Source organism: Montipora capricornis, chromosome 14 (assembly GCF_036669925.1).
Source record: "Montipora capricornis isolate CH-2021 chromosome 14, ASM3666992v2, whole genome shotgun sequence".
NCBI classification, from domain to species: Eukaryota; Metazoa; Cnidaria; class Anthozoa; order Scleractinia; family Acroporidae; genus Montipora; species Montipora capricornis.
In genome coordinates this window covers 18,767,386-18,783,393 of record NC_090896.1, presented here as the reverse complement: position 1 = coordinate 18,783,393, position 16,008 = coordinate 18,767,386, and the positions used below count along the sequence as shown (strand labels likewise).

The window sequence follows — 16,008 nt, the reverse complement described above, 5'->3', positions numbered from 1 at the left end:
TTGAAAGAAAATTCTGTACTTCGCGTTTTTTAAAATGGCTTCTAAACCGAAGAAGCGTCCGATCGACCGATCGACAATGGAAGCTGTAAAATTACAAAACTTACCATGACTTCCATTTGAAAAATGAAGTTGAAGTTGTATACTAAGCCTTCTCAGCTTTTACCGAGCTTCCATTGTCGATCGGACGCTTGCAATTTCGATCCGAAACGTAAATGTACTAAATGTAATCGAACTAGAGCCAATCACGATCATTATAAGCTCTATGTAGAAGTTGCCATCCAAGGCTCTGGGAAACTCCATTTAGGAAAACATGCGCTGTGGGGTTCTTATAGCCAAAAATTGGCTATTTGAACCTTACTGCGCCTGCTCACTCCTCGTGCAACAGTAACATGAATGCACCAATTAGGGACGCTTTTGATTGTTCTTCACGAAAACCAATGAGAAGACACTTTGTTTCAGGGTTCCGCAGAGCTCTTCTCTCCCTCAGTCAAGAGAAGAGCTCTGAGGTCGAGATTGACTGTTGATCATAATTTTATGTACAGTGCTCTTCCTTTTGTTCATTCATTGATCCATTCGGTGAGCACATTTTATAAGAATATAACAAGCAGTGTTCTAAACAACGGATGTACCTCAGGGCCTTTTTCCTTTTTTAAAGGAGTTAGGCAGGGGCACCCTCTTTCTCCTTATCTCTTCATCATAAGTGTTGGCCATTAATATTCGTTCATTCAAGCAAATACAAGGGATTCTTGTAGAGGATGAGGAAATAAAATTAGAAATATTTGCCGACGATCTCACAGTATTTCTTAGAAACAAAATCAGTCTTAACCATCTTTTTTACGTCATAGAACAATTTACCTTGTGCTCTGGACTAGAGGTTAATTATGATAAAACTGAAGCCATTCTGTTAGGCCATCACAATGATGTATCAAAGTACTTAGTTTTTTCAAATACAACAATTTAAGTCAAAAAAGCGGCCAAGATTCTCGGGATTTATTCCACATACGATAGAGTATATGGAAAAAGTTGAACTTTAATGAAACATCTTAAGGAAAAGCTTTACGTTTGGAATTGGAGAAATCTCACTATCCTTGGTAGAATACAATTAGTTAAGACATGTCACGGTTATCCCTCCGTTTATGTATCGGGCTCGAATTGTTTGTGTCAGTTAAGATACAATTAAGGAAGCTAACAAAATAATTTTTCAGTTTATTTGGAAAGGAAATCGTTAACGACCAAGCCAAAGTTGTAATGTGGACCAATAAAAACATTTGTATTGAGGGTAAATCTTGCCTCTACCCTACACTGTGTGGGAAAGGGATTGTCAAACTTGAAGGCTATGGGTCTATCACCGTTAGAGGCTTTTTCAGTTAATGAAGGTTGTTGATGCCCAACCGGCACAGTGGCGGAGTTCATTAATGAATTTGGCGCAACGAAATAAGGGGGCCTTTGAACTTGTGGATTGCCTTGAGTTATTTCTTAACGGCCAAAAGGTGTCTCTTTGTAAAGCTATGTCTAGGGTTGTCTACAGGGAATTTAAGTCTACCTTCGAGCGCATTCCAACGGCATAGGCGAAATTTGAAAAAAGAGTTAAATTTATACTAGATTCGATTGGAAAGAGATTTACCAGTTACCGTTTAAAGTAACCTTGGGCACAAGAACTCGTGAGCTTCAATACAAAATTTTGGCTAGGTGACCCTTGGTGGCGAGTCTACTGGTTGCGATTTGGTGGTGGCGAGATGACTCTTGGTGGCAAGTTTACTGGTGGCGAGCTGACCGTAATTCGTGCTGATTGCGTGCGGGACCACATTACAGCCACTCCTCGAGAGTCTCTTCAGACTGAGTCTGAATTTATTTTTATCGATATTTTATTCTCTGATGAACGTGTTATTACTTTAGGAGTCCTCTACCGACCCCCCAACGAAGAAACGAAGCCCCTTGAGGATTTGCAAACTGCCCTCCAAGTAATTGGTTTGAGAAATGATTTGATTGTAGTCGGAGACTTCAACCTCAGCGCGGTTGACTGGCGAAACACTTGTGCTAAAAAATTGAGCAAATTACACTCTGCTGTTGCACATTGTTCAGGACAATTTCTTGACCCAGTTAGTAGATACCCCTGTGCGAGAGGCGAGTATTTTGGACTTAGTCTTGGTATCGAATCCTGACATTGTTGACAATTTGAATGTAGGAGAACCCTTTTCCGATCATAACGCTGTCACCTTCTCAATTCCATGCCGACCTTACGAACGCCGCAAATCAAACAAGGTGACGTACTCTTATTCCAAAGCAGACTGGGCTTATCTTCGAGAGCTGCTCAATTACATACCCTGGCATTGTGTATTTTTATAGGATGGCATGAGGCTAACCTATTGTTCCGCCATCTTGTTTTGCTCGGATGCTCGTGCCCTGCTCCCTCTTAGGCTCGTTCCCAGGCTCCGGAATTTGCAAAATGGATGCCCCATTTATATTTTGTGCTCTTGAGGCCCTATTATGCTCGAAATTCTGCCGACAGAATGTGGAAAGGCCTAGACACCATATTTAAACTTAGTAAAACTTTAGTAAACTCGTTTGGTACTTTATATACACAATACTAAGTGTCTCACCTTATTTTGGAGTACCCATTCAAGTCGCAAAACTGTACCAGAGGTCTCTAGTATGCGACCGGGGATTATACTCGAGACCGAGGGAACAGTTTTTCCCAATACGGCCGGACCAAGGCCGGCAAATAATGTGTTTATTTTTTTCCTTCCCTGCTAAAGTTGAGTAATGAGCTGCTTCAAATCAAAGCAACACACATTCACATTTTATTCACACATTCGCATCTACATTTTACGTTGTTTACGACACTTTAACGCTGTTATAAAAAGCTTGAAAAGTTGGTAAAGTTGGAATTTTCGGAGCGGTCCGTGCGTGGGGTCCGGATGGGAAAATCCGGACCGCTCGATCGCGCACGATTAGCCAATCAGATTCAAGGATTTAGGATGCCGGACCGCTGAAAAGCTAAAGTACATTTATTCCCTTCACTTCCTTTTAGGGCAAGTGGTGGAATGTTTATGGACCCCTTTCGCTCTGGTGGTGTGGGGTCCACAGGAGGAGACAGGTTTAGACCGCCACTCAACCCTGGACATTTACCAAGGTCAACTACATTTACTATCCATCAAATATTTTTGCTCGCACGCGATTGGTCTTAAAACTGGGGAATATCCGATGATATTCCTCAAGTTCCCAGAACTTTTACAATTACAATTAATTTCATAATAGGGAAATTGGGGAACGGTTCGGTTCGGTTCGGTTTGGTGACGGAAGACGAAATAAACCTGCTGATCGATAAAGCGGTATCAGAAAGCATCACAAAATAAAGTTCATACGCCGTAAACGCTTTTGACGGTCAGATTCTTTGTAAACCGGCGTTTCGTGTAATCTTTTAAGTTCCAGTCTTGCGAAAAATATTTGAAGGATAAGAAACACAATAGCCTCCATTTGACTTTAAAATAAGCGCGGAAGTTATCTGTTCCGTGAAGCGAACAGTTTTCCGAGAGCGAAGCTCGAGGAAAAGTGTGAACTATTAGTCGAGAGGTTCAAATATTTTCATTCGTTGTTCTATTTTAAGGGACATAAATAATAACCCTTTGAGTAAACTTGCCTAGCGTAGGATAGAGTAAAATCTGTAAGTGGCACTTTTGGGAGTGAAGCGTTAACACTGAATACTTCCAGGGCTTCAAACATGAACAATCGTTATACTAATGTAATGATATATGAAATGAATCATATCTTGAACTGCGGATATGAAATCAAGTCAAGCTATGATCCTCGCGGTTATGAACGCAATTATAGCAATTGGCCTGAAAATTTCGGGGCTTCAACGGGGTTGAAGTCCTGAATTTTTTAGGCTTCTCTGTGCAATAGCTACAATTGCGTTCATGACTGCGAGGATCATAGCTTCAGTTGAATCCTTACACTGTCCTTGTACCACCAATCATTCAAGCAGAACATTCGGAAATAATTTCACTTAAGTACAACCTTAATAATTATTAAGTCAGGTTTTGAGATCATCGCAGTTATGAGCGCTACTTTAGCAGTAACGAAAGGAAAGCGTGAAAAATATTTCAGGTTTGAGTGGGATTCAACCCCAGCGATACCGGTGCAGTTCTCTACCAATTGAGCTATCAAGCCACCTGGAGCTGGTCATTTTTTATGAGTGCGCAACTGAACCCGTCGATGATATGGTGAAGGAACAATGTATTAAATCAAGACATACATTTGAACTTCGGGAATTCCCGTTCAAGCCTGAAATTTTCAGGCCTTTTGTTAGCGAACGGGACTTTGGGCGTGATGCCCAACGGGTTTGCCAAGCAGAAAGGTCTCTGGTGAGTCCCTTGGTCGGGATGAAACGAGCTTCGTAAGACTAAACACGAACAATGTATTTTCACAAGTAACTGTCAACTTTATTGTCACTTTTTTTCGTTGCTGCTAAAGTAGAGTTCATAACTGCGATGATCTCAAAACTTAATTCTCCTGTGATAGGTACAGTGTGACAAGGAGTTTTAATTTTTTTTCAACCTCGTTAACTATTTATTCCAATGAGGGGAAGACTTTAAATCCAGTCAGGTTGAAACTGCTTTTCTCCAGTGAAACTTACATTTTCCTACAATATGAACATTAAGAAATTGGAAGCAACAGAAGAAGATAATGAAATAAATGTGGGTTATTGACCAAGCTTGTTCGGTCAAGATGCCTGGATATTGGCCAAGTTCTTTTCTTGCGTGTTTATGGACCCAGACGAAGTCGAGGTCCATAAGCACGCAAAAAATAACGAAGTCAAATCCAGCCATCTTGAGCTGACGCTTGGTCAATAAAGGATTTTTTATATGGGATAAAACACCGAAAAATGATCTTTGATCATGCTGGACAAAGCAAGAAATCCCGAGTGGGCAAGATAACCCCATCTTGCCCGCTCGGGTAGCCAATCACAGCGCGGGATTTGGTTCATCTTGCCCGCTCACGGAGCTAGTCATGTAATGAGAAGAGTGAACGTTCTACCCTTAGTCTACCTTAACCAATTGAGGCCAGTGGAGGGTTTTTCAACCGTTTTCTGCTTAGAGTGGCTTTCGACTGGGTATCGAAAACATTTCGAGTGTGATTTCCACACTCAGTTATTAGCTAAAAAATATAGCGCGAGTTTTTTCACAATAAAAAGCAAAGCCAGCATAGCAAATTCCCATAAGTCAGAGGATTTTTTTTTTCCTTTTGTTTTTGTTTTTGTTTTCTGACGCTTATAAGAGAATCGTTTTATTTCATTCCACTTGTATTGTTTGACGTCTCATTTGCCACATGGCTCGGTTTCCTTTGTTCTCGCAGTGGATTATGTATGGGTTATTGACCAAGCGTGAGGTCAAGATGACTGGATATTGGCCAAGTTCTTTTTTTGCGTGTTTATGGACCGAGACGAAGTCGAGGTCCATAAACACGCAAAAAAAGAACGAGGCCAATATCCAGTCATCTTGACCGAACAATCTTGGTCAATAAAGGATTTATTATATGACTTAAAACACAAAAAAATGATCTTCGATCTTGCGGGACCAAGCGAGAAATCCCGAGCGGGCAGTATCGCTCCATCTTGCCCGCTCGGGTAGCCAATCAGAGCGCGCGATTTGGTTCATCTTGCCTTCTCACGGAGCTAGTCATATAATAAATTGAGTTATTCCCCTGTAGTTATTCCCCTCAAAACATCCACGGTGCAAATTACAACACGAGGCAAACTACACTTAAATATTCAACTCAGACCATGACAATTTTGTTTTCGCAATTTTTCACGCACATGGATGTGATTTAAGTGCCTAGAGACTACATATATTTGTTTCTTTACAAATCTTCATCAAGCTATTTTGCCGACATCTCAAACAACAGTGCATTTTCTAGAAAACCTCACCAATGTGTAAAATAAGCATTTTATCGGCCTTTCACTCGGGGATAACAGATTTATTCACCTCTGGTTCCGCACTCGGGCTGCGCCCTCGGGCGGAACCATAGGCGAATAAATCTGATATCCCCTCGTTTCAGGCCGATAACCCTTAGACCCGTTGCAAACGTCTAGCTTTACATGTGCCGAATCTAATGCAAATGAGAAAATTCTATTGTTTTCGTTCATTTGCATTAGATTCGGCACATGTACGGTTCGGCGTTTGAACGGGCCTTACTTATTAAGCTGTTGGTGTGTTGTTGCAGAGGTAGCATTCCTCCTGGTGCGCGGTTTGATCCATTTGGCCCGGTACCGCCTGGAGGATCTCGCACTGATCCTCGGTCTGGACAATTTGCTGCGTAAGTAACTATGTTTTGCACTCTTTACTTTTATTTGAATTGTGCTTCTGTAAGATCATTGACTTCTCTGCCGGAGGTCGTACCTTGCAAGCTGTAGTTTCTTCACAGAAGCTCTAAGATAGATGGTTTTCGCGTTACGTCATCGCCGCCATTTTGGTTGACGAAAGCAAAAGATATCTCATTAGTTCCTTTTGTTCGTCCACCAGCAATCGTGCTAAATACATCATTGTTATCTGTGTCTCTAGAGATTCGGTGAAAACCATCTGTTGGATAATGAAGACATGAAGCATTTCTCTGATCTGCCCCTTTTAATCTCCCTGAAGATTTTTACCAAAAACAAATTTGCGAAAGATGACTGCGTATAGATCGTTACCATTTGGCAAGTTTTTGCGATATCTGCGGCATATCTGTTTTTTTTTTTCCACCAGTCATGACAGCCCACGACATCCCCTGAAGTGAAACATGTCGTACGTAGTTTTTATGTGGCAGACGACCGCAGAGGTCTCTCTAGCAGACCGTATTTTACAGTACGGCTCGCTAAATTTGAAAGTTTGATGTAACATTTTGAAGCAAGGTTTTCGTGTTGTTTATGTAAAATAAACTTTGAAACTGTTTGAATCTTGCAAGCAACCATTTCAAAAATACAATAAAATTTATTCGTTTCCAGGTTTTTTTCCGCATTCCAATAATTTGTGACAGTTGAACGTTTCGCTTGAATTCAACTTTTTTCCTTTCCCGCGCGTCTATTAACCTTTCAAAGATCACTGAAAAGGCAGCTGCACTACAAATCTTTGATCACGTGTCGTCCAATCAGATGCTTCCAGAATTTCAATCAGCCTATACCGCAAAAATCACAGCACGGAAACTGCCTACGGAAACTGCGACATACTCGTCAACATGAACAAACAACTAGTCACATTACTAGTGTTCCTAGATTTAAGTGCTGCTTTCGATACAGTAGACCATGACATAATACTGCGGTTCCTGGAATACAAATTTGGATTTAAAGATCAAGCAGTAACGTTGTTCAAATCCTATCTGTCGAGTAGATCCCAGCGTATTGTAATCGGCAGTGCAAAGTCAGACAGTTTTGATTTGAAGTTTGGTGTGCCACAGGGCTCCTGTCTCGTGCCAATGCTGTTCTCCCTTTACACTAGTGAGCTATTTGATGTCATTAGCCAGCACCTGCCAACAGCGCACAGTTATGCCGATGATACCGGTATCTATCTGTCTTTCAATCCAAATATGATTCTGATCAAGACGCCGCCATTGCAGCAATGGAAGCGTGCCTCTGTGACATCCGTAACTGGATGATCAATGATAAACTGATGATCAATGATTCCAAGACAGAGTTTGTGCTCATTGAGACGAAAGTGCAGCTACAGAAAACTAAAAGCGCTACTCTAACTATTGGCGAATCCATCATCTCTCCGAGCACAGAACCCCTTAGAAACTTAGGGGCCTGGTTTGACTACCATTTCAACCTGCACTTCAACATAACCAAAACTTGTAGGAGTGCTTTTTTTCATCTACGCAATATTAGACGCGTCAGGAAATATCTAAGCCTAGAATCTGTCCAGAAATTAATCGACGCTTTCATCACAAGCAGATTGGACTATTGTAATTCACTTTTATACGGATTACCCTACTGCGCTCTTACTAAACTGCAGCGTGTTCAAAACGCAGCTGCAAGAGTCCTATATCTAGCACCACGGTACTGCCATCTCGCACCAATATTACACTGGCTACCTGTAACGTTTAGAATAGATTGTAAGATTATTATAATCACTCATAAAGCAATCCATGGTACAGCTCCTAATTATTTATCATCTCTTGTAAAGTCTTCCTACAGCCTCCGGTCAAATAACAAATATTTGCTCTCAAATCCAAATTTAGGGACTCTCTCTAATCTTGGCGAGTCAGCCTTTGTAGCCGCCCCACCAAAACTGTGGAATAATCTTCCGTTAGACCTTAGATGCACTTCCGGTTTTAAAGTTTTTAAACGTAATTTGAAGACTCATCTTTTTAAAAAAGCTTTTTTTCTGATATAGTAATGTAATTCATAGACTAGATAATTATTCTGTGTCAACAAATAATAATAATAATGATAATAATAATAATAATAATTATTATTATTATTATTATTATTATTATTATTATTATTATTATTATTATTATTATATTTATTTATACCGCGCAAATTCAACTATGCAGTTTTCAAATGCGCCTTACAATAAAAGAACAATATATTATTGTAAGGCGCATTTGAAAACTGCATAGTTGAATTTGCGCGGTATAAATAAATGTTATTATTATTAGTATTAGTATTATTATTACTATTATTATTTATTATTATTATTATTATTATTATTATTATTTGTTGAGAATGACTTAAGCTTTATTGTGCTATATTTAATTTAGTTTGATTTCTTTCACTGATTATGAACTGATGATTGACATTCTTGATTAACACTTCGGTCATAATTTAGGTGTTAGATCACGTTTCACGTTTTTCTATATTTTTTGTTCTTTGTATCCCGACCCACGCGGTCAGCGAAAGGAAAGTTACGGTCAGTTCGGTCAGATTTATAGTACAGTGGAACTTCGATTTAACGAACCTCTATTTAACGAAGTCCTCGATATAACGAATGATATTCGAAGTCCCGGCCAAAGTTACAGTAAAAGGTATGGAATAGAACCTCGATATGACGAATATAATCCGGAAGCCCAAACGTAAAATCTACCTCGATATAACGAATTACAATGTCAACACGCGACAGAAGATAAACGCTGAACAGATCAATAGTCAACAAATCCTTTACTCCTTATGGTAAAGAGACAGCAACCTTTCAGGCAACGGCTTATTATATGTCATAGACATTGGCACTATAATATTTCGACATCAATTAACTTCCGCTCTATCTTCTTTGTCTCTTATAGATCGTTTTCACTGTCACGCAATAAAAAAATAAGTCGAAAACCATCCAGTGGAAAAAGCCAAGAATTCGTGATGTTGTAGAAGATAAATGAAGAAGACACTTCTCCAAGTTTTAGGCCTGTGCGTTTCCCCAAACTTCAGATATTCGTCGAAATGTTTCGCAGAAATTTACAGAGGCCAGTATGAAAACGCCATGTTGGTGTACATCTGTGGTGCACCAATATGGCGGCCGGAAAATAGTGTCAACATCTGTTACTTACTTTGGCTACCTAGGCGAGTGATCATCTGTACTGAACAAACAGCTATTTACCTAAGCACTTTTCCTAATGCTTTAAATTCTAAAAAGGCTCAAAACCATGAGATAAATATATATTTCTCAATAAACTCGATCGTCGCCTCGTGTCACGCACCGCTATAACTCAGAAATTCAAAATTCTCTGGTTTGCAAACGAAGCACGCTATTGAGCTTTAAAATTGCAAATGGATACAAATTTACCGCCTCTTATGCCTGATGAGGAAAAAACTTTCGTGGCTCTTTAGTTTTGGATTTTTGAAAATGATGACGTCACGTGAAAACGATCTATTAGTTCTATTAACTTCTTCACTTTCGAAGGCTTCTTGTGATACATTGAATTCGAGCAAATAATCAATTTGTCCGCTTTTCTATTAGTTAGTGCAGATTAGATATCTATATAATTATTTATTTTATTAAATGTGTGCAGATTCTTGTATTTGGTCTGCCTTGTATGGTGTCTCTGACTCTCTGTCTCCTTATGGCACTTCAGGGTTTTTTCAACTTAACTTAGTCATCGCTCGAAAATTAACAAAAAAAAGCCAGCCGCATTTTTGCAACAAGATACGAAAATTTCGTCGCAATCTCACAAATTTTAGTCGCAAAATCGTCCGCATCGCATTGTGTTGTCAACCGTTTTATAGCAAACAAAATGTGAGCCCGCAATACTTGTGTGTAAGGAAACCGCTGAAAATGGCGAGTGATCTAGAAGTGAAGGAATATGGAGTTGTCCACGTAACATCGCAACTAAATTACGCTACAATTACGCTATTTTCAGATTGAAAGAAAATTCACGGCGAGAAACAAAGTAATTTTGTCAGTTCTTTATTTATTTCATCAAAACTAGCAGCAAAGGTATATATATATAAAGAAATAAGACGATATAGAGCGGTTTTCAAATGAGTGTCGTAAAACCAAACCCAAAGTAATTACTTTGGCCAATCAAAAAGGACGGAGAAAATCCGGTAAACCAATCAAAACTCGAAGTAATTACTCGTAGCCGACACAAAGCGCGGGAAAGTGTGCACGCGCGAGCCACGATTGGTTTTGGTTTCACTTCTGATTGGTTGAGAAAATGGCGCGGGAACTTTTAACCAATCACTGAGTGAAGTAATGCAAAACCAAAGTAATTCACTAATTACTTTCGACACTCAATCGGAAACCGCTCTAAGCGGTTCATCTTGGCAATGTAGTGGTGAATAATTTTATTGTACATATTTTCTTTTATTGTAGCCCTGATCCAGATCACTTACCTCCTCCTGGGTACGATGACATGTTTATGTGAACAAATGACTGCAGTGCTGTTAGATTCGAGAACTTCCTGATCAGGCGATTTCACTCAAACGCTTAATACAACTTACACGTTGCTTGAGAAGCAAGAAAATGGAATGGCAGTAACTACAAATATTTTACCTTGGTTTCCAAAAAATGGTTGCTACGCTAGGGCGAACGTGGCATTTTGCCTCGTTTACTAGAAATGAATCTTCTCGGCAGTATATTGGACTGCTGTGATATGTTACACCAAATCTTTACAGCTAATACGCATGTTACTTTGTTCTGACATTAGATGAATCAAGACGATCAATCCACTTACTCTTCTACATTTGACTTCTTAGAAGCAGAGAAACTTGTCCAACCGTCGAAGTTTGTCATTCAATTAAAATATACTATTAAAGCACTATCCAAGAGTCCACCCCTTTGCAATCCTCTGATGGGGATAATTTGTTTCGGCACCCTTTTCTTCGTTTTGGTGTTGCAACAATCTAAATGTAAACAAACGTTTATCAATTACACGCGACGTCAAAACAAATCAAGATAACTACGATGCTCAGTCGAAAAATCCATCTTTATTTGAGTTGAAGTGAGACATACGATGTTCCTGCAAACTTTAAGGTATTTATAATCGTTTTTAGACAAATCATCGCAGACACTAGTAGGGCGGTTTTTCCCCAACTACCACTCGAATCAAAATATCAATAATTCCACCTCAATTTCGTAAAAGTCTGCGTAAGGGACAATGATGCGTCTACATTTTCTACCCTCGGGTACGTTCCGTTTTCCGCCGTTGTTAAGGACGAAGCCTTTGTTTCGTTTTTGTCTGTATGGCCCACTTCTTTCACCGTCGGAATCTTAGCTGTGGCCTCATCCACGTTTTCGTCTGTCATCCATACTACAACACAAAAACGAAGACTCTTGAAAGCACTTTCGAAAGTGGATACTTGAACTCGTGTCGTTTTGAAAACGCTCTGGTTTTAGTGTGGACGGGTCAAAGCGGAGACATTTTAAAATGATGACGTCATCGGTGTGAATAGTTGCAAACGACAACGAAAACATTGAGATAAATTTTGAAAACAGTTGTTTACATTGTGAAACGTTGAGTAGATGTGAAATCGGTAGGTAAGCGAAATTGTGGGTAAAAAATATTTTACTTCGTTGTCGATGAGATCTATTAACTAGGATGAGATGAAAACGAGGAATTTTGAAAGCGCATTTGTGTGCATTATGCCCGAGGCAACCCGAGGCACTCTTTCATTGTGACGATCATTCGGGTTGTGATAATTGCAAGTATGGGTAAAGGGGTTTAGTTTCTGAAGAAACTGTGGTGCTGTGTTTATGGGGAAGAGAAACAGAAAAGGGTTTGTCAACTGAGTTGATATGGTAACTTTGCCACCGTAAAGAAATTCGAAAGCTGGCGTTTCAAGCGTTAGTCATTCGTCAGAGGGAATTGACTCATCAGCGAAATGATCCATTCGCTCTGATGAAGGGCTAACGCAGTTGGTTAGAGCGTCGCACCGTTATCACGAGGTCACGAGTTCAAACCAAGTTGAAGTCCTGATTTTTCAGGCTTCCCTACGCAATTGTTAAATTGCTTTTATAACTGCGAGGATCATAGCTTCACTTGATTTCATATCTGCAGTTCAATATAAGATTCGTTTCATATATCATTTCATTCTTTGAGTCACTCATCATGGGAACATTAGAACCCACAAATGACCAGCCCCCAACATCAGTGGCTTCATTGCTCAGTTGGTTAGAGCGTCGCACCGTTATCGCGAGGTCACGGGTTCAAACCCCGTTGAAGTCCTGAATTTTTCAGGCTTCTCTACGCAATGGCTAAAATTGCGTTCATAACTGCGAGGATCATAGCTTCACTTGATGTCATATCCGCAGTTCAATATATGATTCATTTCATAAACAAGGCGGGCAGCTTCAAGACCGCTCAGGGCCGAGTGCCCCCAGAATTTACCCGGATTTCTCCCACTTCCAAAGGTCGCTCGCCTTCCATCCTTTGGCGGTGAAAAGTCGATAATTTTGCTAGCATCTTGCCAAGAATCATCGCATTTACACGGCTCTGCAACCTGAAAATCCTGCCCGATTTTCAAGCTTCGCTCAGGTTTTTGCCATCTCCATATGATCGGGACAGGAGTGATCGATCATTGGAATTTGATCAAAATTAAATTAACCAATCAAAAACCCCAGATTGATAATTTTGTTTCTCTAGGTGGGAAATTTGAGCTCTGTGATTGGTTAATTTGATTTTGCACGCTGCGCGTCTCGACGGTCTATTTATTGTATGTGACGACGCAACGGATCTGAAGGGGAAATCGAAGCGTCCCAAAAACACATAAAATCACTCAGGACATCGCAGACAATAGTTTGTGAGTGAACTTTTATCTGGCTAACATAAATGGCTTTTCGAAAAGAAACGCAGTCTTATACGCAGAGTCCTTGGGCTTTTTAGTCAGCGAGGGAGCGCCCGGAGAGACTCGGGGATGATGGACTCCATTTTCCCAGAAAACGTGGGGTTTCGGTCTTATTGCGCATGCTTGACTTTAAGTGGAAACAGAAAACAATAAATAGTAGGAATTAAATGGCGGGTTGAAAGTGCCCGAAAAACGAAAACTTTAGTCTTACACACCATAAAAGAAACTTTTTCCTTTTTTTTTAATATATATATATATATATATATATATATATATATATATATATATATTTTTTTTTTTTTTTTTTTTTTTTTTTTTTTTTTTTTTTTACAAGACGAATAAGCAAGAAGGCAAAAGAAAAGGACAGCGTCAAGCAAAAAGCAAAAAAAAAAGAACTATACATCTTGTCCATTTTTTTCCTTGGGTAAAAAGGCACAGTCAAAGCAACTCAACAAAACAGGAAAAGGTTTTCAAAAATGTAGAGAAGGTATTTATATCTCATTAATTTTTTGGATTTTTTGGAGACTCGGGTCTAAAGGCTTATATAAGGCAGAAAGGGTTCCCATTTCAATCGTCTTGACAATAGAGGCATTGTTTTCTACTTGATAAATGTGTTTAAAATAAAGCAAAAAAAGTTTAAATTTGTGTTATGAGTGCCAATTAGGCAACAGAAATTGATTTGTAGTTTGTGTTTAGAGCTATCCGGCCCCAAAGCCGTATTTATATGTAAGTAATTGTATTCACTCAAAGAAAGTTGGCAAGACTGCAACCACTAAAAAAAGACTATCCCAAATTTTTTTAGTTTCTTCGCACCTCCAAAATAAGTGTATCAAATTATTTTCTATTTCCTTGTGACAAAAAGTGCAATGTCGTGGTCTCTAAGTCCACCTCTTTTAAAAAAACAGTTAGTTGGTAACTGGCGATGTAACAATTTAAAGTTAAAAGTGATTATTTTACAGCTCTTTGTACATTCAAAAGGTGTTTGATAATCGACTTTCCAGTTAATACTCTCATTTAATGGAAGATTGATATCTTTATGACGGAATTTCCTGATGGTTTTTTACTCCTCAGAAAATTTAAAAAGCAATTTTCATAATTAGGTTGGGTTTTCGTCTTTTACCTTCGTAGATGATTTACTGCTGAGATTATCCCAAAGAAGGTTAGAGGTTGGGCTTGCAAATTATATTTATTCTGAAAAGCGGTAGGGGAAAGGAAATTAGAGGATTCATCCATTAAATACTTAATTTGCGTAATACCTTTAAAAAGCCAGTCTTTATAAAAACAGGCTTATTCTGAATTCTTATCAGGGAGTTTTGCCACAAAGGGGACGACAAAAGGTGTTGTTCAGATAATATTTTTTCCTGAAAAACACTTCTGACCAAATTTGAAGTATTTCTTTTACAAAGGGGTATGGTATTTTTAAATTGTTAACGTCTTTTTTTGTTAAGATTTCCTTTCAATATCGCTTCGCCTCCATTTCGTTCAAGTTCTGAGTCAAAGAGACGCTTCCATTTACTATGGTTTTCAGGGTCCGGATATTTTTGGATCCAGGTAGCTTTGAGAGATTTATTAAAAAGCAATGTCAATCATTTTAAGTCCTCCTTCTGGATAGTTATTAATCATTATCTTCCGAGTTTTATTTTGTCTCCTTTATCATTCCATGGATACTTATAAAAAATTGAGTTGATTTCTTTGATCGCAGCGTGGTTAGTTTGCAAAGGTGAAAAAATGTAGGACTATAACTGAGATGCAACCAGGCTCTTTAACGCTGTTATTTTCCCTAATATTGTAAGTCTGCGAAATTTCCAGCATCCTAGGATCGAACCAATTTTTCAGAGGCCATGGTTTTGAGTGATTCTAGACATTCCTTCTTGCTTAGAGGACCTTCGCAAAGGGATTGTTCCTCTTGGCTTAATCGTTTCTGGTTTTCCAGGGGTGGGAGGAAAGTATTTGTATTTTTAGTGGTTTCTACTTCAGAGCTATAAAGAGTTTTGTAAAAAAATTCACACTCAAGTAAAATCTCTTTATCTGTATTGATAAGGTCATTTTCACTAAATTTAAGCTGCTTTATTGTTCCTTGTTCATAGTGCCTCTTTTCAAGGTTAAGAAAATACTTGGTGTTTTCCCACCTTCATTGTACCACTGAGACTTTGATCGTAAAATCGCTCCCTTTGTCTGATATTCAATTATTGTCTTTAGTTCACGTTTTTCCCTTCAACATCTGGCCATATTTGTTTCTTTTGTTTGTCATTGACATCAGGATTAGTAAGCTGTTTTTCTAAGGTTGTTATTAATATCTCAATTTCCTCCTGCTTGACGGTTTGTTAGTTTTCTCTTCTTTGTTGATCCATATTTAATCGATACTTATCTCACTTTCATTTTAATCATCTCCCATAAAAGGCCATGGTCAACAGTATTATCTTGAGAATATATATATTTTTTTTACAATACGAATAAGCAAGAAGGCAAACTGAGAAAAGGACAGCGTCAAGCAAAATATCTCTGCATCGATGTTACAGAAATTGCATTGATTGATTAGAAAAAAAAATCAAGTCTACTGTGGATTTCAGGCTTCTTCTGTCTCCAAGTAAATCTGGAAGAATCAGGGTTTAAAGCTCTCCAAGCATCAATCATATCTAAATTTTCAGAGACACTATTGATCACTTCCATTGATTTTTTATGAGTTCTTGCAAGTCCACCCTTTTTATCTTTCTCGACATCTAAAACGAAATTGAAACTGTCGCAGCCTATTATGATCT

The 16,008-nt window shown here is 38.9% G+C and overlaps 1 protein-coding gene and 1 non-coding gene across 2 annotated transcripts in view; both read left to right on the top strand.

Annotated features, from left to right (window-relative positions):
- Positions 1-11,224, top strand: part of LOC138032266 (proteasome inhibitor PI31 subunit-like) — a 34,255-nt gene extending 23,031 nt beyond the window's left edge. Inside the window, exons 7-9 of the mRNA XM_068879901.1 lie at positions 3,032-3,133; positions 6,223-6,315; positions 10,779-11,224. Coding sequence (XP_068736002.1) covers positions 3,032-3,133; positions 6,223-6,315; positions 10,779-10,830 — 247 coding nt within the window. The 3' untranslated portion in view covers positions 10,831-11,224. The remainder of the gene's footprint in view (positions 1-3,031; positions 3,134-6,222; positions 6,316-10,778) is intronic.
- Positions 11,225-12,557: 1,333 nt separating this feature from the next.
- Positions 12,558-12,630, top strand: Trnan-guu (transfer RNA asparagine (anticodon GUU)). The gene has a single exon. It is a non-coding gene; the product is annotated as a tRNA-Asn (tRNA).
- The last annotated feature ends 3,378 nt before the right edge of the window (positions 12,631-16,008 follow it).